The sequence below is a fragment of the Pipra filicauda genome, unplaced genomic scaffold (assembly GCF_003945595.2).
Source record: "Pipra filicauda isolate LSUMZ 115617 unplaced genomic scaffold, ASM394559v2 scaffold13_size5146498_pilon, whole genome shotgun sequence".
Lineage (NCBI taxonomy): Eukaryota > Metazoa > Chordata > Aves > Passeriformes > Pipridae > Pipra > Pipra filicauda.
Window position 1 is genome coordinate 2079112 of NW_024103874.1, and position 21599 is coordinate 2100710.

General features: G+C 42.5%; 2 protein-coding genes and 1 long non-coding RNA gene across 4 annotated transcripts in view; 1 reads left to right on the forward strand and 2 right to left on the reverse strand.

The window, feature by feature from the left end:
• The window catches only part of LOC120322652, a 115850-nt gene extending 111072 nt beyond the window's left edge, over positions 1–4778 (reverse strand). For both annotated transcript variants that reach the window (XR_005562475.1, XR_005562476.1), the window contains exons 1-2: positions 4756–4778; positions 2411–2505 (exon numbers count right to left, since the gene is read on the reverse strand). This is a non-coding gene — a long non-coding RNA (uncharacterized LOC120322652). The remainder of the gene's footprint in view (positions 1–2410; positions 2506–4755) is intronic.
• A 53-nt stretch (positions 4779–4831) lies between these two features.
• CUNH20orf85 (chromosome unknown C20orf85 homolog) lies at positions 4832–9177 on the forward strand (the record flags this gene model as incomplete). The annotated part of the gene is made up of 4 exons (XM_027710579.2): positions 4832–5088; positions 5635–5716; positions 6677–6772; positions 8880–9177. Coding segments are annotated over 4 exons (570 nt in total), but the record flags the coding sequence as incomplete, so codon positions are not given.
• Positions 9178–11657: 2480 nt separating this feature from the next.
• The window catches only part of LOC113982395 (serine/threonine-protein phosphatase 4 regulatory subunit 1-like), a 33227-nt gene continuing 23285 nt past the window's right edge, over positions 11658–21599 (reverse strand). The window contains exon 22 of the mRNA XM_039378518.1: positions 11658–21454. The gene's annotated coding sequence lies outside the window, so the exon portion shown is untranslated. The remainder of the gene's footprint in view (positions 21455–21599) is intronic.

Here is a 21599-nt window from a genome sequence, read left to right on the forward strand (position 1 = left end):
TAAAATTAAAACTTGAAATATATTTTTCAATCCTTTTTGAATCATTTAAGCAATTCTCATGCAAAGAAACTATTGTGCTGCAATAACATATTTGCAGAGTAGGATATGAAAGCTATTAAAATGTCCTAGACCCCCTGCCTTTCAGGCAAAAGGAAAAAAGGAGACGCTTTCTGATTTGAAATATGCACTATATTGAAACAAAAAATACTTTCACAGACCATGAAGAGTTTTATTTCAGTGTATACAACGCAACAAAAATTTAAAATTGTGTCCTTTTCCTTCATCTTTAATTCATATTGTGCCTAGGTACTTCAGCACAGAGCAGCAGGAGAATTCTGTTAAGTGTTGCACACTGGCATTTACAAGATATTTTTACCCTGAGCAGCCCACAAGTGGGGCCATATTCTTGGAAACTGCAGTAGGGCAGCATTCTGCCAGCTCTCTGCAACCAGGGCTGGGGAGTTGTGCTCAGAGACAACACCAGTTACTAAAGGATTGTAATACAAACATCTGCTCCAGTTTGAAGGTGACAAAGGTCTCCATGGCAGTAAAAGAAATCATTTCGCTGGGAGGGCATGTATATTTATTCCACCAGGTACAACAGAAATGTAAGTGTATCCATCAGGTTTAGTGTAAAGCTCAAACCCAAACAAAGTCCAGGGAAATGTGCATAAAGCTGTAGCTGCAAGTGCCATTTTATGGAGGAAAAAAAGGAACACATTACTGTTGAGAAAACAGACATAGCCTCACTGTTTCAAAAGCCACTGGATAAGTACAGCCACAATAAGATGACAGTTCTAAATTTTGCCACAACATATGATTCTAACCAAGCCATTGGGTTCCTTCCATAAATGGAAATTCAGGAACTCCAATTAACATATTAACAAATTCTTGATGTGATAGACTTTAGCAGGTTTTTTGAATGAAGCCTGAGCTTATAGTGTCAATGGGGTTTTGTTGCTTAAATCACAGTAACCATAACAAGGCAGGCTCAGGCTGCCTACGTCTGAAATACTATTTAAAAGCAAAAGCCACTGAAGTTATGCTCACAACCTCCTCTATCAGATTCCACACCCAATATTGCAAATCACAGACCAGCAAGCATAGAACTCCCAGTACTAATTAATATTTTTGGTAAACATTTTCAATGCAAGAGCCTCAGCAGAGATACACAAATGGAAGTATAAACCCCTCAGCAAACAGCTTCATTCTCAGAGGTGCCGGCATTGCGGACATGGAGGGGAAGACACAAGCTCAGTGCAGCTGAAGGAAAGCCTGTGAGGATGGCAATGCTCAGAGTGTGAAGTGCAGGCCTTCAGGAACACGAACAGGGAACAGGGACCGGTGCTCTGCGGCTTTCCTCGGGGACATCAACATCCCCCCGCCCTCCCTGCTGTTATCGCCCATCAGCATTTGTTCTGCTTTCCCAGCCAGCAGCCTCGTCAGAGCACCGCCCGTGGCCTCTGCAGAGCTGCCAGACATCCAGCGAAAGCTGGAGCACCGCAGGAAGGTTTGGGAATTACCGGTCACACACTTGTTAGAGACACAGCTCTGGGATAATTCCCCAAATCGCGAGCACGTGTGTGCTATTCATGGCACACACACGTGGGACACCGCCCTGTCTGAACTTCCCACACAGAAACCAGCATTCAAACATCTCTCCCAGCAGGAACCAGCCCAAGAGAAGCTGCACAGCCCCCTGTGCTAGAGCTGCTCCCACGAAGAAAGAATTACTGTCCATAACACCCATCTCTCCATAAGAAAATGTGTTTCTGTTCTGCCAGACCTGTACAGTCGCTAGTTTGTTTCACAACCGTTCAGATAACAAGTACACAATTCAAAGCCTCATTTAGTGACAAATTCTTATCAACCTGCAAGCTTTTACATCACAGCTTTTACAGTCAGACTTTCTCATTTGCAGTGTTGCTTCCCCATTTCCCAATGGCAGTTACTACAATTCATGGTAAGTAACAGTGTTACAACATGGGCTGAGGAGAAAGTTGGATGAAGAATCTCCCAAGCACTTTCATGCACTTCACACCTGGGTCTACCCAAAGCTGAGACAGTCCTTACCTGGCTAAGGCTGCTCTAGAAGTAAATCTCAGCATGTTCAGTGGGAGATAATCACAAACAAACAACTCTTACAAACATTTACAAAGAACTCAAAAGACAACAGGTTTGTTTCCTACAAATCATTTCAGAGTATCCCATAGAAAGCTTTTGCGTGCTCATCTGGACTCTTTTCTCCATAAACAAGCAATATAAAAGACCTTAACATTTTCCTATCAGGGCAGACGTGAGATTTCCAGAAACCAAAAATTAACTCAGATCTTGAAGACTCCGAACATCAACAAAGCCACAGTTGCATCACAGTCTTTTGCAGCAGGAGAGGTTTAAGATCTCCACCTACCCTGAGTTGTTCACTTCAGCTCAGGCATCACCTTTTCCTGTCTCCGTTCTGTCTGCTGCCTTGATTGCAGAAGCACAACTGCTCGTGGAGCTGTTCTGTGAAAGACATTAAAACACTGAGCTGACTTTCTCTTTCTGCACAGTCTGTTTAAGTCAGTTTGGTCCCCTGACCTATTTCACAGAGCAGTACCACCTGTATTTGTGTCAACACAACATCCTGAAGCTTTGGAAAAATCGGGAGCCTCGTGCACTGCCTCATTATGTGCTGCTGGAAGCATTTGTACAGCTGAACAGAAAACTGCATTTGGGTTAATGCACATTGTTTGCCACTGCTCTCAAGTTATAGACAGGTTGTAAATTCTGGAAGAACAGTCGTAAGATCTGAAAGAAGAGCAGCTGAATAATTGGCTATTCCTAACTGGAAACATTAGAATTTCAGCATTTATGGCAACATCCAGATTAGAATTTACCCATCTTAGAAGATCTAGGATTCATGAATCACAGAATATTCTGAGTTGGAAGGGGTCATCAATCTGAAGCACCAAGTATTGAGACTTTATTCTATTTAAACATGATACATTAAGTGATGGAGTATCTTCTTCAACATTTGTCAGGTGATGACAAATGCTGCTGTTTGTAGCTACAAGATCCAGACTTCCAGCAAATGATTTTGGAATCTCAAGGGACCCGTATTCCTGTCATTCAGTATCGTTATTAGCTCATTAAAATCCTATTTCACTTTTTTTCTCATAGTGCAAGTGCAGTTCTAATATTGCCCTCTGCTCATAAGAACTTAGGATCTAAAACTACTCATTTACTACAATCTCTCATCTGAGAAATAATTAAGTACAGAAAAGAGAAAAGCTTGAACATTCTAAAGTTCTATTTTCACAGTGTTTGAGCAGGAAGTTTCATCTTTCTTGACAAATGCTACTGCAGTTTAAGCCCTGACACAGTAAGCTACAAATGTGATTGTTTCATTAACAAATTACTTTTTTCACAGAAAGCATCAGTGCAATAAGAGGGCTCCTGAGATAAATGTGACTAAGCAGCAGGAGTTAATTAAGTAGGACAATGAGTAAGCATTTATGGGTGTGATACGAGACTCAGATGATTTAATTGCTAGTCTAATTATCAATTAGAGAATCATGAAATGGCATGTAAGTGAAATACTCCATTTGTTGATACTTTAATGATTTTAGAGACCCAGAAGAGCAGTATTAATTGCTATTTTAGGACTACTGAAGGAGTTTTTATTCTCCTCTTACTCAAATAGAGTAATGACTAATAAATGTATATAGTCTTCTCATACCTAAGTATTTAAGGCCTTTAGATCCTTCACTCTATGAAAAAAAAGGCTAGTAATTAAGCATTCAAACACACTGCCTATAAACCACTCATCTTAAGTCCAAACCTTTCTGAATTTATTTTGTAATAAGGATAATAACTGCCCATGGTGTTAGAGAGCCCCATTAACTATTTACAATGTGTTTGCACAAGTCAATCTCCAGACAGAAAGAAAGAGGTCAGGGAACTATTTAAATCCACAAGGGCAAAGAGCCAGTTGGCTGCACTCATTGTTGAAATGGTTTATAAAGAACTGCAAGAAATTAAGATTACCAAAAAATTGATGGAGAGCCAAAAATATTAATGTATTGGAACACAGTGGACTCTTTACAAGCTGTAAATATTTTTTTGGATTGTCACATAGAACCCATAAAGTGTGTTGAGGTCTTTCTCAGAACTTCTATTGGAGGCATGTAGCTCACAAAGAACATTTACCGGAAAAAGAGATCAAAAAGACACTGTATGTCACAGGATTGATGTTGTGTCCCACTGCAATTACCAAAAGATAGTGTTGGTGTGTATCAAGAGGAACCAGGAATAAAAAACTGGGGAGCAGGAGCAAACACCCATCATAGCACAATACGCTCTGAGCATTGGGCATGTTGACAAGCTGCTTAACAAAATAAAAACCAGCGTCCTTCAACTATTCCTCATGTCCACTTCAAAGGATTCAAAAACTTCAAGCTTTTGGCTGTTGGACAACTCCCTTTGTCCAGGTTTAAAAGAGACTCTCAGCTCAGTGTTCAGTTCTCCTCTGCGGAGGGGAGCCCGGCTAATCCCTAAACTAAGGGCTCAGACAACACATCTTCCTTTGACACACGGCTGGCTCCTCAACCGAGGTACCAGCTTTTCACCAGCTTAACCCAAACGTGTTTTCCTACTAACGTTTAAAAAAAAAAAAAAAAAAAAAAAAAAAGGCGCATCAAAAAAAAAAAAAAAAGGCGCACAAAAAAAAGACGCCTCCTCCCCAAAAAAGACGCGCAAAAAAAAAAAAATTACCGAAAACACCAAGCGCGCTTCCCTGAGGTGCCTCAACAAAACACGGCGTGGGGAACTGATACTTTTTCCCCTGAGATACGGCCGTGTTGTCACAGGGGAGCGGCCGAAGGACAAAGGAGCAACGCCAGAGGCACTCCACCCTCACGGAGCGCTCGCGCGCTCCCCGCCATTTTGTGGCCGCCCCCGGCAGCGCCCGCCCCTCCCGCCATGTTGTGACCGCCCACACGGGCACCGCCCCCGCCGCCGCCGCTGCCCCTCAGCCCCCGAGCGGCCCGAGCGGGGCCCCGCCGGGGCCATGGAGCCCGGGAACTTCATAGCGCGGGACAACTACTGGTAACGGCCCCAGCCCGGCCCTGGCAGCCGCCGCTGCTCCCCTCCACCCCCTCCTCCCGCCGCCGCCTTGCCCTCCCCGCGGCTCCGCTGAGGCGCGGGCTGATGGGGTTGTTCATGAGTTCGCTTCACGTGTGTTTAAAGACTGTGCCCGCTTTCACAAGCGCGCCTTGGTAAAAAAATCGAGGTTTTAAGAGCTTCCATCCCCCGCCGCGTGTGGGGCATCCAATCAGTCCACAGTAAATGAAAGAACATTGCAGCTTATTTTTCATCCTCCTCCACTTCCTCACACACTGCGTTCACAGGCGCTGTTTCAAACCTATGGAAAATGTTTTCCTGTTACCTCTGAGTCAGGCGATGGTAACTCGCACATAAACTTGGTGTTATAAGTTAAGGTAATGAGGTAAAAGTTATTTTCAAGATAAATATCTAAAGATTCCTGCTAAACCGCTGTGCTTTGTAGCATTAGTAGTTGGCTTCGTGCATTGGGTTTTTGGTTTTCAATGAGAGTTTTCAAAGTAATCTTTAATATTTCTTGGTTGGTTTCAGGAAAAAATGCGTCGAAAAGGAAGGAGATGCTGCAAAAAGATGGTCTGACAAATGGGGGTTCTTGAAAACACCTCTTGAGGAGGTAAAATTGAATGGCATGTAAGCAACACGGGAATAACTGCACACAGATTTATCTGGACACAGAATTAGGAGAGCTCTGAAGACTAGAAATGTACTGAGTGTGCTTTGCTAAGCTGGGATCCGAGGTAACAACTGTACTGGGTTCAAATACTCAGTTTTCCTCTGAATAAAATAACAGCAAGTGGTAATTTATATGCTGTGCATATTCTGATATATTTCTCTTGAGAAACATGACTCCTAGTAGTGTTAACAAGTACTAGATGCACACTGACAGGAAAATATTTCCCCTTTGTCTATCCATATGGTAGTTTAAAAATCTAGGGGAAAAGGTTCCAGCTAATTAAATTGTCAGTGGGGGAATTTACAACAAACGAAAATATTTGGAGCGATGTCTCTTCTCAGCGATGTTATTAGAATATAGTAGCACATAATGTTCCATTTGGAATCACAGTACTTCATTACTAAAGGACAGGATTGATGCAGCCCCTGCATGGTTATAAGTGTAGAAGTAATCTGCTCTAGGAGTTTTAGAAAATCCCTGTAGGCATCCAAATTAGCACCTTTGAAACCTGGTCCTCATGGTTTCATTATCCATCCTGGGTGACTGTGGTCTGTGACACAGACCAGCTTTGCACAGTTGCTACTGGTGAATATGTGTATTTAGCATCTATTAATCTTTGCTTTGTAGTCATATAAGACATATATACATATATAAGATGTATTTCTAGCTCTTTTTGGACCCATGATGTAGCAGCAATATTTAGCCTTCCACCTGAAATTCAGAATTACATCACCTTCTGAAACAAAAAAAAATCCAGTAATTTCCAAAGCACTGAAATAAGAGCTTGAGATGGAAAGAACAGGAAGTTCAGCTGCAACGAGGGGAATGGTGTGGATAACACAAAGAACAGTAAATTTCAAATTACATAGAGTCCAAATTTTAATTATGTTTTGGTTTTAGTTGATAGGAGATGAAAAAAAAGATGCAAAGCCCAAGATAGAGCTTCCAGAACACATGCGGATTCGCCCTGTGACACCTGTGGAAAAATACATTAAGGTTAGAAAATTACATTTTAAATTGTAATACAACAATATCTCTTGTAAGAAATCACACAAGCTCTGATACCCAGTTGTCTTGTAGAGGTGGGTCTTTAACTAAAGGTCAGAGTAAACTGCATTTGCAACCCGAGCAATGCTTTAAAAGCATTTGTTTAAGACAAGGAATTGCCCTTTGGATACGGTTGTAATTTTTCTACCTGTATTTAAGAGAGTCTTCTTGTTGGCATAGACAATGCCACTGTCCTCTTTAGTGGCACAAATTAATAGGAAGCCAGTTCTAACGAGCAAAGTAATAGTTATTTGATTTTATATTATATGATTTATATGTTCGGTGTCAACGTTATCAAACAGCTGGAAAGGACAGTAGAATGTGAAGGTTTAATTTCTAAATATACTGTGTGAGAATCACCAATGAATAGGGTAACTATACAGGCAGCTAAAGCAGTGACATTGGGAGAGGAATATATTCATAGAAGGGTAAGGAGGTGCTAACAAAAAAGGTTAGTCCACTTAGAGAAGATTAAGGAAACAAAGGAGACTGGAAATTCTTACTTGCTGAACCAGCTTTCTTTCAAAGGATTCCAAGGGTGGGAAGATAAAGCAAGGAAGTTGTAAAAGCTTTTACTGAGATTAAACTGAAACAAAAATTAAGTGCTAGTGCTGAGTGTGGCAAAGCAATGAAATGGCATCATTTCTGCCATCAGTGCTACTTATTGTTCAGTTTGTAGACTCTCAAACACGAATTTTAGTGAATTACAGTTTCAGTCCCGTTTCAGCAGTGAGGGGTTGGGGTGTTCACAGTCACCCAGCTGAGCTGCTCAAGCACCGGGCAGAGCCTGGGGCACACTGAAACAGGGATCAGAGCTTCATTCACCTCGGCATTTGGAGGAAGATCAGGGTTAGCTGTGTTTGGGTCACTCTTTACATGTTCAGAGTGAAGTTTCTCACCTCCTTTTCCAGAACTATGTGTCTTTCTGCACATTTACCTTCGTGGTTATAGTCATCCCTCTTCTCCTCTCTAGGTCAGATTAGTAAAAGCTTTTCCATAGTCCCTTCCCCCAGATCGAAAGTGGGACATGATTCCCTTCATTATCCTGCTCGGTGGGTGGCACTTTTGGCCATAAAAAATTATCTTTTTTGAGGAACTGCTCCACCTAAATATCATAAACGTTTTCTAATCTTGGCCAAAGAACAAAGTGAAGCAACTCTGGCAAGAGAACTGAAACATTGTTCTCTTGCTGTGTATTGCTCTACTGAGTCCCCAGATGCTAAAATGATAGAACGTGCCCAACAGAGATGATTCAGCCAAAGTAAGCACAGCAGTCACTGAACAGACACTGCTGGCTTTTGTTTGGTTTCCTCCTTAGCTAGATTAGTTGCAGATTAACTTGCTGCTTACCCATCTTTTCAAGTAGAAAGAAGGTGGAATGAGTAAGTAGTTCTTGATGCAAAAGCCAGCTTGGTCAGAAACATCTTTAGCATTTGGACATAAAGTTATTATTCCGTGCCTACATTGCTACCAAATATATAACAGCAACTAGAAAACACCATTTCTCCTGTTTAGAGAAGTTAATTAGTTTTAAAGATGATGATGATAATGATGATGATTATTCTGTATGGGAAAAAGCTAAAGACAAAGACAAAATTCTTCTCCTAAGAATATAAAACCACTAGGGCCCTTAGGATTGTACCAAACTTTAAAAAAAAAAAGAATGCTAACATACACTACTAAACAATAATTTGCTTTTTGGTTTTAGAAGGTGGTAAATGAAAGTTAGTTGCTTTGTTGGAATTTGGCCCTTGTAGTTCTCTCTTTCCCTGTGTCTTGCTGTAGAATGGCACGTAAATTATTCTAATTAAATTATAAACTATCATGTGTTATAAATCAAACTTGCATGCACCTGGGCTGTCTTTCAAAATTCTTGTTTCCTTCCATTAATGTCAATGTTTTCAAGATATTAACTCAGCAAATTACATTTGGAACCACTATTTTTTATACCTTCTCATTTCCATCCACACCACAGCACAAAAGATGATGTCTCATGACAGCAGTTACCCTCACAAACCCTTCCATCATTCAGTTTTACATGGTCCTTTTATTTTAGGTGCTCCCATCTCCTCCAGTGCCTAAAACTACGCAGGGCTTCATTGGCTGGAGATCAGCTGTGCCCGGGCTGGAGCTGGAGATCGATCACCAGATCCGGAGCTGCAAAGGAGCCCTCTGCAGGAGCCTGAACTGACCCGCGGCCTCACTGACAGCAACCAAGGATTAGGCACACAGATCCATTGGCAGTCCTGGCTACACATCCCACAGTGGACTGGTGGACTGTGGAATATTTATGCTTTACACGTGATTTATGTAAACATCCACAATCATTTTGGTAAATGTATTTTCATGGAGCATTTTGCTTGTTAGTGATTATTTGAAACCTGTGGCATCCAAGGTGTTAACTCGGCTTCAGGTTTACTTCAAAATAACAATGAATACACTCAGATAAAGATCACAAAGCAGGTACTATTTTTATTTGCATTAATAAGACTATAATTTAAAAATACTTATTGGAAGTTGGAATGACAGAGCAAATTTTTATAATTGTTTCTCCATGAGATCCTCTACTCCTACTCAGTTTCACAGCATTCTTCAAATATAAATACAGACTGCTGTGTTCCTGACAATCCAACTGTACTGCTCATTCCCAATTCATCACTTGCCACTGCTGGAATCTGTGTTTAGAATTAATTTTCCATGAGCACTGACCTGGCCCACTGTTGAGTTCTCAGGTGCCTGTGCTGGCACAAAACCATCTCTTCTGTACAGAGAGGATGAGAAGATGCAGAGGAGGGTGTCAGGCATGACTTCAGTCGGCTCAGGCTGCCATGGGACTGCATCCTTGCATTTGGAAAGAAGCTTCCCTCATTAAAAAACAAAACACAGCAAACAAACAAAAAACACCTGCAGAAAAAACCAATTATTAGGCTTCATCACAGTGTGTCCACTGGAGCTTGAAAAAAGCACACAAACCATAAGTGTAGTTAAGTCATAATTATAAAATACATTGGGGTTTGTATTGTGTGCTCTTTGCAGGTATTCTGTGTAGTTACACACATAAGTAATTGAGTAGTTCCCAGTACACAAATAAAGTATGCAAGGGCCACAGTGACACGAAGTCACTTTGAAAAATCAGGTTTGGTATCAAAACAGGGTTTTTTTCAATTAGTTGATCAGAATGCAAATGGGTTACAAGGCATTTATGTCACTTCAGTTTTGTGTGTACCAATATTTGTCCCAGCCAGGACAGGTCAATACTCAGGAACAGCAGAGGATTGCACTGGGAGTTACTGGTGTAGCTCCCCCGTGCTGTGGAGATCAGTCTTGCACTTCGTTCCCTGCAGGTTTGCCAGGATTTTTGGAAACCTGAAGGAGACTCCATTGCAGCAGGATGTAATTCTAATTGGCCAACATGTTTAAACCAGAAGGTTGCTTAAACAAAAAGGAGCCTCCAAGAAGTCAACACAGGCAGCTCCTTCTAACTCCTTATTGCTTAAAGAGGAAAGATTTTGCTTTTTAATCCTGCTGCAGGATCTCCATTGTGTTCTCCAGCCATCAATAGCTACCTCTTGAGTCAGCACTAAGTGCTTGGCTTTCATAGCAGTAAGTCAGCAGCCAGTGTTTGTTCTTCCCTTCTTCCCAAGAAATGACTCACAATGATCAACATCCCACCTTTTTTTTTTTTTTAATCCAGTTCCAAATGCCCACAAAATAATAATATTTTACTTTTTCCATATTCTTTACAAATAATGGAGAAGTGACTCATATCCTTTGGAAGGATTACCCAAGAATGAGAACACATAGCAGGAGTAACTTCAGACACATTACTTAAAAACCAGAATAAAGAATAACTTGGAATCAGACTCTGGAAATTTAAGCTAAATTGCAGTTTAGCTACTAACTAGAACCTGTTTAAACTGTTCTTTGAACAGCCAAGATCATTGTAAGAACAGTATTTTAGATCAGTGTGCTTTCTTGTCATTGCCAGGTTTGTATCTCTTGCTTATTTTAATCATGTGGTTCTTCAGTTTATTTTAAGGTCCTAAGATCCTCTTATTGTCTGATTTATATAAACAGTATAATAATGATTGGTATGTAATTTAGTAACAACAAAATTACATTAATTCAGGCCAAATGAAAGGGGAACTTCAAGACTACTGGTTAAATAACCAAAGCTGGCACCTGATATCCAGTAGATGTTTGTATGAAGTGAAATCCAAATGAACCGTGGTTAGATTTTGAAAACCAAAATAAATTCTTTGTCCAGCATCTACAGTTGGAGATTTCTGAATATTAACTCTGTACTAATAAGGGGGTTTTTATTATACATTCTGCCATTTTAAGGTACCTTTACTTCAGGACATACTTTGATACAGCCTAATTTGGGATGTACAAGGAGTATTGTCTAAAACTGGAACTCATTCCTGTAGCATAAATATGTCAGTTGGTAAGTGCTCCATGTATTCAATGTTTTGATGTTATGTGAAACTATAAACCTCAATATTTCTTTTCTCAGCACTTTCAGTTTTACCATTATACCTGAAAAAATTGTGTAGAAGTTGTAGATTTGCAGCTGACAAAGGACTGCCCAGTCATCAGCCCCACTGAGAATCCTAAAGGCCAATACAGAATTGTTACCTCACCTTGTAATGTTTCAAACCTGGCCTTTAATTTGTGGAAATTAACCTGTTTATGGGAGCCGAGTTGGGCACATAAATGTCACTGCACACCATAAAATATCACACCATCTCCAGGGTCAGGACAGTGTTAGTAAACTCAGCGCACACACCAGCAAATGCTTCAAAACGAAATGAAACAACTTCAGAAACGCAGCAAAAGTCAAGAAAATTTTAATTCTGTATAAAAATCATAGATCCAGAACCAAAACGTGCAAAGAAGGTGCCAGTATATTCAGATGTCTCCTTGTGCTTCAACCCAACTTGCATTTGGTGTCGTCTCTTGGGCAGCTCTGGGTGAGCACAGGGGCTGCACAGCAACTCCTCCTTAGCTGACTGAACTCTGTCAGGGAGCCGAAGCCAGCTCGGCTTTGGAGTGTTGTTTTCAGGTGAACTGGTTCTTTGACAACAGACTCCTTTTACTCTGGATGCTGCTTTCAGAACTGCACACACAAAAATGTGACTGGATTTGATCCCAGTCACCACAGCAAGGCATGGAAACAGGTCCGGCACAGCTCCTGCCCCCATGGCTGTGTGCCTGCAGATGCTTTCCTGGCTTCCTGCTGGAATAAGAGTAGAGGCTTAAATGACAACATATTTAAGCTAAAGAACTATGAAATCAGAATTATCTTTCTCACAAGCATTTATATTACAAACAACAAAATTGGGTAACAAAAACCTGGTATGTTTTCCTTCACAGTGTGTTCTTTTCTGTGCTGTTAGAATTGGCATAGAACTGGCACTTGCTATTTATAAATTCATTAATATAAGATATTTTACCAGGAACTCAGAGTTGAAAGATTGTTATTTGTTTAAAATGCATTTTGCATCAGAGAATAAAGATTTTTGATTAGATGATAGTTGAAATGGTGATTCTGAATAAGTAGCACTCAGAATGCAGTGTTGCTGTACATTTTGAAAGAACCCAAATGAAAAGCAACCACAGGATGTGCACAGGCAAGTGATGCAGTGTCTGCACAAGGTGAGTGCTTGGAGAATAATCACTGTTCTGCGAGACATTTCTACATTTCTCCAGATACATGCTGTGACTGTCCTAATGATCCCCATTGCACTCCTAACTCCGAGCCCAAATTCCTGTCTCCAGTTCCTGCTACTGGCTGCTCTGTCAGCCTGAAGTAACTCCAGTTCTGAGACTGTTTGCCTTACAAAACAGAGGATTTAAAAAACCCTTTCCAGAGACCTGAGGCTCCCCATCCATACACGTTATTTCCCCCTTTAGTGAAGGATTCATTGTGGTTTCTTCCACATTCTACAAAGTACCAAAGTGACAAACATTAATCTAACAGGGTCAGTGACAACCTGACCAGAAATGCTGCCCCAAGTGAATCCCAGCCCAGGGCACTTCTTGCACTGGGTCCTAAACGTGTTGTGTTTTCTTCCCCAGGAAACCATGTCCCTGTAGCAAGACAGACAAGACCCACTCACAGACTACTACCTTCTTCCTGACTCCTGTGGTTTCCACATCCCAGCAAATTGTTATTTGGATAGTTGAAAGCACGTCAGACCATTTCACAGGACCACGCTGTAATAAATTTAACTGTGCTGGAAAATGATACTGTTGTGCTCTGAAACTGGTCGGGTTGCCAGTGAACAAAACATCGCCCTCAGTCTGCTCTGTCATACACAGCAAGGACTAAAGTACTGAGAGCTAAATGTAAAACAAAATCAGGAACGTTGGGAAAACAACTATCCAAATTTTCAATCAAACGCAGGCAAAAACTGAGTTCACCCACCCGACATTGCCAAAGGACCTTAAATCTATTGCTGTTCAATGTCCATTGCAATGTGGAGGCAAGCTACTGTTTTAGGGACTTCTAAATTTGTATATATTCGATTGTTTCAGAACGGAGAGAAGGGATTAAATCAATAAATCCAGAGTCCAGGAAATGCCTGACAATAAGGGAAATGCAGTTTTACCATTTTTCCTGTGAGGCAGCCCACGAGGTTCTCTTCCAAGCTCCCTCATGTGATACCCTTGTCCTGGTTTAGGTGAGCTGCACTCTGCAGTTACAAAGTTGAAATCTGGCTGTAATTTTGAAGCAATTAGTAGGTTCAACATGGTTTTACCAATGGAAATTACACCTTGGGGTTGCAGGTTTTTTATGTTGCCCAAGTGACTCCACTTTGAATTTGGCCCCGTCCCTCATATTTCCCCCTCCCTGCTTTATCTGCTTCCCTAAAGAAGTGAAAATAAACCTGAAGATTGAAATAAATCTGAGAACTTCAAAGCACAAAACCAGATGCAACCGTGAAGAAATAAACAGAACAGAGTTCTTCATTCCCTACCCATCCTTTTCAGTGCAGCGGCCCCACTGACACCAGATTCCCTGGATGCAGCTGAGGGCAGGATCAGGCCTTGCAGGTACCAGGCTGGGATTAAATGTGGGCACAACAGCTCTGATAACAGCATTATTTAGCATCTAACTGTGGGGAGTGTAGAAGTGGCCATTTTCTCTCTCTGCTTCCTTGATAAAGGCTCTTTATTCTTTTATCCATTTTTGTGCCTGCTTTCCACAAAGATCATTGTTACAGAGAACAGTCTTGCACCACCACAAGACACGGCAGCTTCGCCCCCCACACTTCTGTCTTGGCTTTTCCCGGAGATGCCTCCAGGCTGCCGAGTGACACCCGGCTGATGGGTCCTGCTGAGAGCTCAGCACAGCCCCGGCTCCGCCTGACCCAAACCTGACAATGCCTTCGCACTTCCCGCAGCCTGGAAACAGCCCCCCCTTCTCCTCCCGAAGTGAGAGACGGTTCATGCTTTTATTCCTCACCGGGGAGCAAGACGGACCCAGCTCTGCTAGTGAATCTCCTTTGCTTGCTGACACGCGTCAGACACAACATTCTCATCCTTAAAAGCTGGAGCAAAAACAAAAACAAAACAAGAGCCCAAAAAAACCCCAGTGAGCTCCAGTCCCTGTCTGGAAAAATTAAACAGCCATTATGCTCCTATTGCCAGAGCACAGTCATGTCCTTTGTTTCAATGAAAGCTGAAGTAATTTCTTGTGCTCCCATCACGTGCATTACAGCTTCCATCTTAACATTATACTGCTAATGAACAAACCCCACATATTTACAGTCTCTCAGGAGAAGCCAAGATACAACTGACAGGCTGGTGAGGGAGCATGGAGGGACAGTGTTTATTATTTTGTTCTCCGAGAGAATCCATAATAATCCACAATAATTTGAGTTATTTATGTGCGAATGAGAAAACTTTCACCAGCTCTCACCACAGGTCTGACCAAAACAGGTCTTTCACCGTGTTTGTTTGCCCTTCTAGTTTTTTTTTTTTCAGTAAGAGTGCTGAGAAAAATCAGCATTTCACTGGGATAGGCACTAGCAATGGACAGCTTGAGACTAACTCCTTCACCTTGGGCCAGCACTGTCTAACTTGAGAGGGAACAATCTTCTTCATACTCAATAAATCACAATTAAAGTGCCCTGCATGCATATAGGAAGTATATTTTGCACTTAATCTGCTTTTAATTCACCTTCCATTCACGCTGTTGGAGTCACTCTATCATTACCTGTCAGCAGTACCAGGCTGGTTCTGCTGGGCAGCCAGACCCCGCACTGCTGTGTGCCCATCAGCTCCTGAGGCTTTGTGGAACACAGAAGACACCAAATCACATAAGTACTGCCATTATTTGGAATATGTTTTTCATTCATTTCACGTGTGTTTGGCACTGGTGCTGGAGCTGTCCTGGAGCCCAGTAATGCACAGGCAGATAATGGTCAGGGATGTGTAAAAGCATCTCCAAACCCAGTGAGGCAGATCTGTTTTGGAGAAGGGCTCTATAATGATCATTTACACAACTTCTATGTGGAGAGGAGAAGTAGATAAATACACAGCACTGCCATGTAAGCCTTTGCCTACTGACCAGTCCCCATCAGGGCAGTGACAGCCAGACTGCAGAGCTTGTCCTGTCCCTCGGGTTCCAATAGGTCAGTTTGGTCACCTGGTTGACCTCAGCCTTCCCTGAAAAATTACAGCTTTATTATACACAATTCAATTAAATCATCTGCTTTCCTTTATTGTCCCTTTAAATTATGCACACATTCACTTGTTATTTATTGCAATATATAAATCATGCCCCAAGAACTGCACAGAAGTACATACACAGTTTCTGTGTAAGAAGAATGGAAAAATCATTCATGCCCATCAGGAATTTATTTCCTCCCTTGTCTCATTCTGGATTTGGAGGTGTTTGAACAGATTCAGAAACCACCTCTGAATTCTGTCTGAATGCTCTGGTTAGTTGTTACAAGGGCATTAATTAGCTCTATTACATAACACATCACAACACCTTCAAATGGTTTTTATTTTTGAAAAATAAGGCCAGAGGCACAGAAGTTTCTGTGTTTCTGACAGCCTGATGATGACAACACAGTAGCTCAATTTGGTGCTTGATTTTGGCTCAGACAGGCTCAGGTCAGTGATGTCTGATGTGCCATGTGGATTAATTTTAAGCTCTGATCATGATTCAGGACTGGAGTCCAAATTCAGACCTTTAAATGATACCCCACAGGATCCTTGCTTTCTCCACAAAGCTACAGAGGGAGCCTGGGCAATCAGATCTTATCTCTAGACTTCAAAGGCTGTTGTCAGAAATCAGTCAGTGTGGATGAAGCCCTTCAGGGCCAGATGCCAGGGCCTTACAGGAACACACAACACTGGACTTGTTCCTCCTGAGCCCACACTGACTGTGCTGACCACTCACCCACCCCTGCATAGAACAAAACTAAACCAAAAACGTCCATTTGTTCCCCAGCACATACTGAATTACCTGTGGAATACAATGAATCCCATCCACACAGCAGATCTGCCAGGTGTCCAGACGGCACAGTCCAGAGGCACCTCTGTACAGAGAAGGGGGGAATGCCTGCAAGTCTCCCTTCTCTCCCAGAAGGGAGAGACTTGGGAAGCCACTGTAATGGATGGTTTATTTGTTTGTGGCATTGATTTATTAATTAGTTACATGCTAATCATTAATCAGCATCTGGTGTGCAGGCAGTGCAAGAGGTCGGACAAGGAGCCAGGCAGTGCCTCACCCAGCACCCTGCCAGCACTTCTCCAGAATTCCCAAGAACCCCGAGTTGGCTCAAACACCAAACAGGCAAGGGGGGCAAAGTTCAGCCCAGGAGGGGCTTTAGAAATGCCAGCACTGTGCAGTCCTTGGGCTGAGCCCAGCCCTGCAAACGCTCCTGGCCAGCCCAGGGAGCCCTCCCCTCATGGCCTCAGGTCAGAATTTGGCTCAACACATGCAGAACATGTTTGGCTCATCACACATGTGCATATTAAGTCCACATTCATCAGCAAGGGAACAGAGAGACAATATCTGGTAAAATACTGGAACTGTACTTCAAAGATCAGGATGCAATTCCACGGACTCCCAGGGTGACTTTGGCCACAACAGTCACCTCCTCTGCTTCAGCTCCCATCTGTAAAAAGCAAAATAACCATCCCTCATTTTTACTTCACCCCTCTTTGCAATTTAGACTCAAGAGTTCTTTGTAGTGGTGTCCCTTTCTCAAAATACACCCAGCTCCCAGCACACAATGTCCTCCTCAGAACAGGCTTATGGAAATGTATCAAAAAAAAAGAAAAAAAGGAAAGATCCTTATAAAATATCCACTGATGAGATAAGACCACCAGCACAACAATGCAGTGAACAGCTGTAATCTGTGGGAGGATTACTTCTCTTTGCCATAAATGCCATCTAATTTTCAAGACAAGTTATTCCCTTTCATAGAACAGTGAACTCAGTATCTGCAGAGAACTTTCCTTCCCACCAGTACATTTTTCAAAGGCTCCCAGTAGTTTGTGACATTAAATAGAAGGTGTCACATCTTTATGACAAATATTAATACTAGTCTGCTTGATTAACATAATTTGTTTCTTCACTGGACATTTTATTCCAGATGAGCTGCTTTTCATCCATCCATATTTTCTAGGGGAAAAAAAAAATGCATCCTGACATGCAATGTTAATGTGCCCTCTGAGATAACCCCTTATCTCCAACTTCCCAGCCTCACCTCCCCTTCTCTGCAGTGCATCAAATGAGCTTTAGCAGCAGCTCTTGGTCAAGGCTCTCATGCACTGGACACCTGCCAAGGCTTTTGGGGTGTTTAGCACAGACTAAAGGTCTGTTCCTATGACACACACATTTAAATTTAGCACTAAACTGGTGGGGAAAAAAAGAGAAAAATATGTAAAATGTCACTTTCTGACAAGCAGAAAATTAGAATTCATTCCCCTGAGAATGAAAAGGACTTTTCTGCTTCCAGTCACTAACTATGACAAGGTTAACATTTTTCAGTCTAATGACGAAGGACATTAAGTGTGCATGTGAATAAGAAATAAAATTACTGGAGGGTATTAGCTAAGTGTGTGACAACAGCCCAAACTGACAACAGAACTCCAAGGATGCAGATTCCAGCTACTGCTGAGTGTTTGCTGTGGAGAACTGAGGGATAACAGAAACGTGGAGGTCAGCCTTCTGTCACCACCGTTGGAACAACAGAAGCAGCCACAGGAAGATCCGTGTCTGGTGGGGGTAGAGAACATTTCAGAGCACATCCAGCCTGCTCCCAGAATCCTGGGCAGGGACACTCAGCTGGGCAGCACATCAGTGAGAGGCCACAAAACCCTGAAGAGACTCAGAAAAGGGAAAATTCCGAGTGCATCTCTTGCTTCCCCAAGGATTCTTTCACCAGTCCCTGTGATTTAATTCCGATATGACACGAGGATTAGGTAGGAAATTAAGTTGTTTGTGACTTGCTTTCGCTTCTGCCCTTCCCAGTTCAGTTTTCCCTGTAGCTCCTCACTGTCTTACTCAGCTATGGCAAACTGAAGCTGTGGCTTCCAAACAATAATGGATTTCATGTGATGCAGCATCAAGCAGGGAGGACTCAAAGGAAAAGAGAAGTCCGTGTGTTATTGCTATGCCCTAGGTGTTAAGATACTGGAAATTATCAACTCTTGGGAATCTTTCTGGACATAAATGAAATTGGGGTGCTAAAAGGTAAGACAGGAAGATTATATTTTCAAATATCTAATTTCTTCTGAGGAAAAGATGTATAAAAGTGACACTTAGAGATATGGGCCAAGGTAGAGAAAGCACTTTTAAACAAGGACAGTTAATATGGTATCTGACAGAACAACAGAAGCTGCAAGGACACGGATGGACTTCCATGCACAGAGCTCTCCTTTTAGTTCTTCTGCCTTTGACTGGGTTTCAAAAGCTACTTGGCCACAACTGAAAAAAAGGTTACAATTTAAGGGACAAATCAAATATTTAAAAAATTAAAACAACTAAAAAGAAGGAAAGAAAACCAGAAGAAAACAAGTACTTTCAAACCCACAGGATCTACCTCTACATGAGCCAACTGGAAGGATTCACCAATTTCTTTGCTTTCCTGTGGCTGTCAGGGTGCTCATTAGTCCAAAACAAAGCATTTTTCTATTTTTCTAGTCTGAAGTCAGTGTGATGAACTAACTATGAACTATTAGGCAGCTCAGTTACAGATCATGTTTCCTGTAACATCAAAAGCTGGATTCTCCTCTCTTCATCGGCAACAGCCAGGAGGTTTTTGCTTCATCAAACCAGCCCGAGAGGATTCCTGCATGTTTTACACCAACAGACAAGGCCTGACTGTCCCTGTAATTCCTGCTGGCATGGCTGTATCCCCCCATCCTCCTCCCTGCTTTGCTTGGATTGCTCCCAGGAAGAGCCTTCCCCTGGTGCTGCACATGCTCGGATCCGTTTCCACACCGCCCTCATTCCCACTGCTCTCCGATCACTTTTGGTCCCTGGCCTCGTGACTGACACTCCTCTACAATTAACTGCATAAACCATATCTGCCTGTAATCCTGATAAATCCAAATAATTTTGTTTTATTCCTGTCTCCCTGACTCTCCTGCCCCTCCAACTTCCTCAGCCTTACTTTATGCCATCAGCATATTTAAGGCACTTTTGAAATTACATTCTGCTCGAGGTCACTGCACTGAATTTAATTTTCCCCTCCCCAATGCTTTAACTCCCACCTGATTTATTTATACTGTTTATTATCATAGACCAATTCAATCAATGAAAGCTGGAATTCAAACACACGCATACATTTGAATTATGCACCCAAACACTCACCAGGAGAGGGAACAGAACTGCTGCAGTCCACATCATCCCTCTAACACATGGCAGCTAACAGGTAAGGAGGCTCAGAGCCATCCATTTTTATACCTTGACTTCTGCTTGACCCCAGGGGTTGTTTGGCTACTGGAAACCAAAGGAATTGCAATAGGATTACAAATTCCACGGAGGAGGTTTGGCCAAGGGATCTGTGCATTTCTTACCCCAAGCCAGTAGAACTGTATTTTAAGAGGGGCTTTCTGAGTTGACAGTTCCTTTATTAGCTTCTGTTCACACAGGAATTCTAGAAAAACACCATCAACCCAGAGCAGACAGTCATGTCAAGCAAATGGGGCAAACAGAACAGTGCATAGAGAACTGGAGCTTAAAGGGAAACCAAAGCACTGACCTCAATTGCAGCCTGGCTTAGGCATCAAACCAACCCAAACGGGCTGCTGGAAGCACAGGAGAAAATTAATAGCTTTTGGCTCCCCTCTGCAAACCACCTTCCTCTCTAAACGTTCCTGGTCAGCAGGATCCTCAGGCACAGCTCCCTGCCGGATTCTGGCTGCCTTTGAATGCTGTGGTCACAGCTCAGGAACACTGCAAAGTCCAGAAATGAAGGCAGAGGGTTCTGCTGCAGAGATTGTGCTCTAGACAGACCACCCTCAGAATGTTTCCCACCTGCAGTTCCTCCCATTTCTCTGCCCTTTACTCCCTCCTCACTGCTCTTCCCTCTCCCCAGCACAGATTCTTTGCAACCATCTTTTATAAGCAATCACCCTCCCTTCTAATCCCTCTCCTGAAAAAGCTGTTTGTTTTTCCTTACTGATACCAGCTCCTGTGTCCCAGCAGAGCTGGTCCAGCCTGAGGTGTCAGGGATTAAATCAATGCCTCTGCACTCCTTGGGAATTTGGCAGTGGTAGAATTCACTGCTGCATCTTCTCTGGCCTATAGTTATGGGAGTTCCAGGAGTCTCTTGAAATTCTGTTTTAACATTTCACAAGTTATGCACAGAGAATATTTTGGCTTTTCTATCAATACATATCTGCTTGGTAACTCCCAGTTTGAATGCTGATTGTGTTTTGCATAAATTCACTAAATTGCAGCCCTTCTGTTTCATTGGTACTTTTTGTCTGCTTCCTTTATGAACAATGTCAGGGAGATTGCAAGCTGACTACAATTCTCTTTCCTAAGCAAGAGGAAAACAACATGTCAGAGCCCAATCAGTACCAGTTTCCTGATGTCTGTTGGGTTTTACAAGCTGTAAGTGCTCTGGCATTTAACAATTTATGTCCATTTGGGTCACTTTAAGAAGTGAATGTAAGGATTGTCAGTGTTCTGCACCACTGGTGTCTATTGATAAATATGGAACAGGTACAACAACAAGCTTCTCTTTCTTTCTGTTCAAAAATTCCCTGAGCTAACAAGTTATATATCCCCACAGGCAGGGAAGTCCCATCAATAAATGGTTCATTGTAAAAGATCATCTGTTATTCCTGTCTCCAAGCCCACCTCAGCACTGCTGTGCTGAACACACTCCCCACCTCAAACACCAAATACACGAGGCCGTTTGGGGGCAATTCTGCGGCCTGGGAAGCAAGAAGGGGGTTTGCTGTGCCAGAGGAGGATTGTTCCAAGAGCATTACCACGTCTCAGGAGAAACTTGGCACTTCCCACACGAGCTCTGTGTTGGCCACAGCCAGTTCCAGGGCAGCTCTGAGTGCCACCTGTCCCTTGCTCTGCTCTGCTCCCAGGAACTCTGTGTGGTGCCCGTGAAGTCCTCAGTAATTCCCAGGTGGGCTCTGCAGAATAAACACAGACCTTTTAGTGCCATTCTTTTTAGGTATCAACCAAGGGGTGTTTGCACACTACATAAATCCCCCTGGATCAGCTACATCATCCCTGCTTGTCTCCTGTTACTCTGCCCCATCTTGATTCTCTACTCTG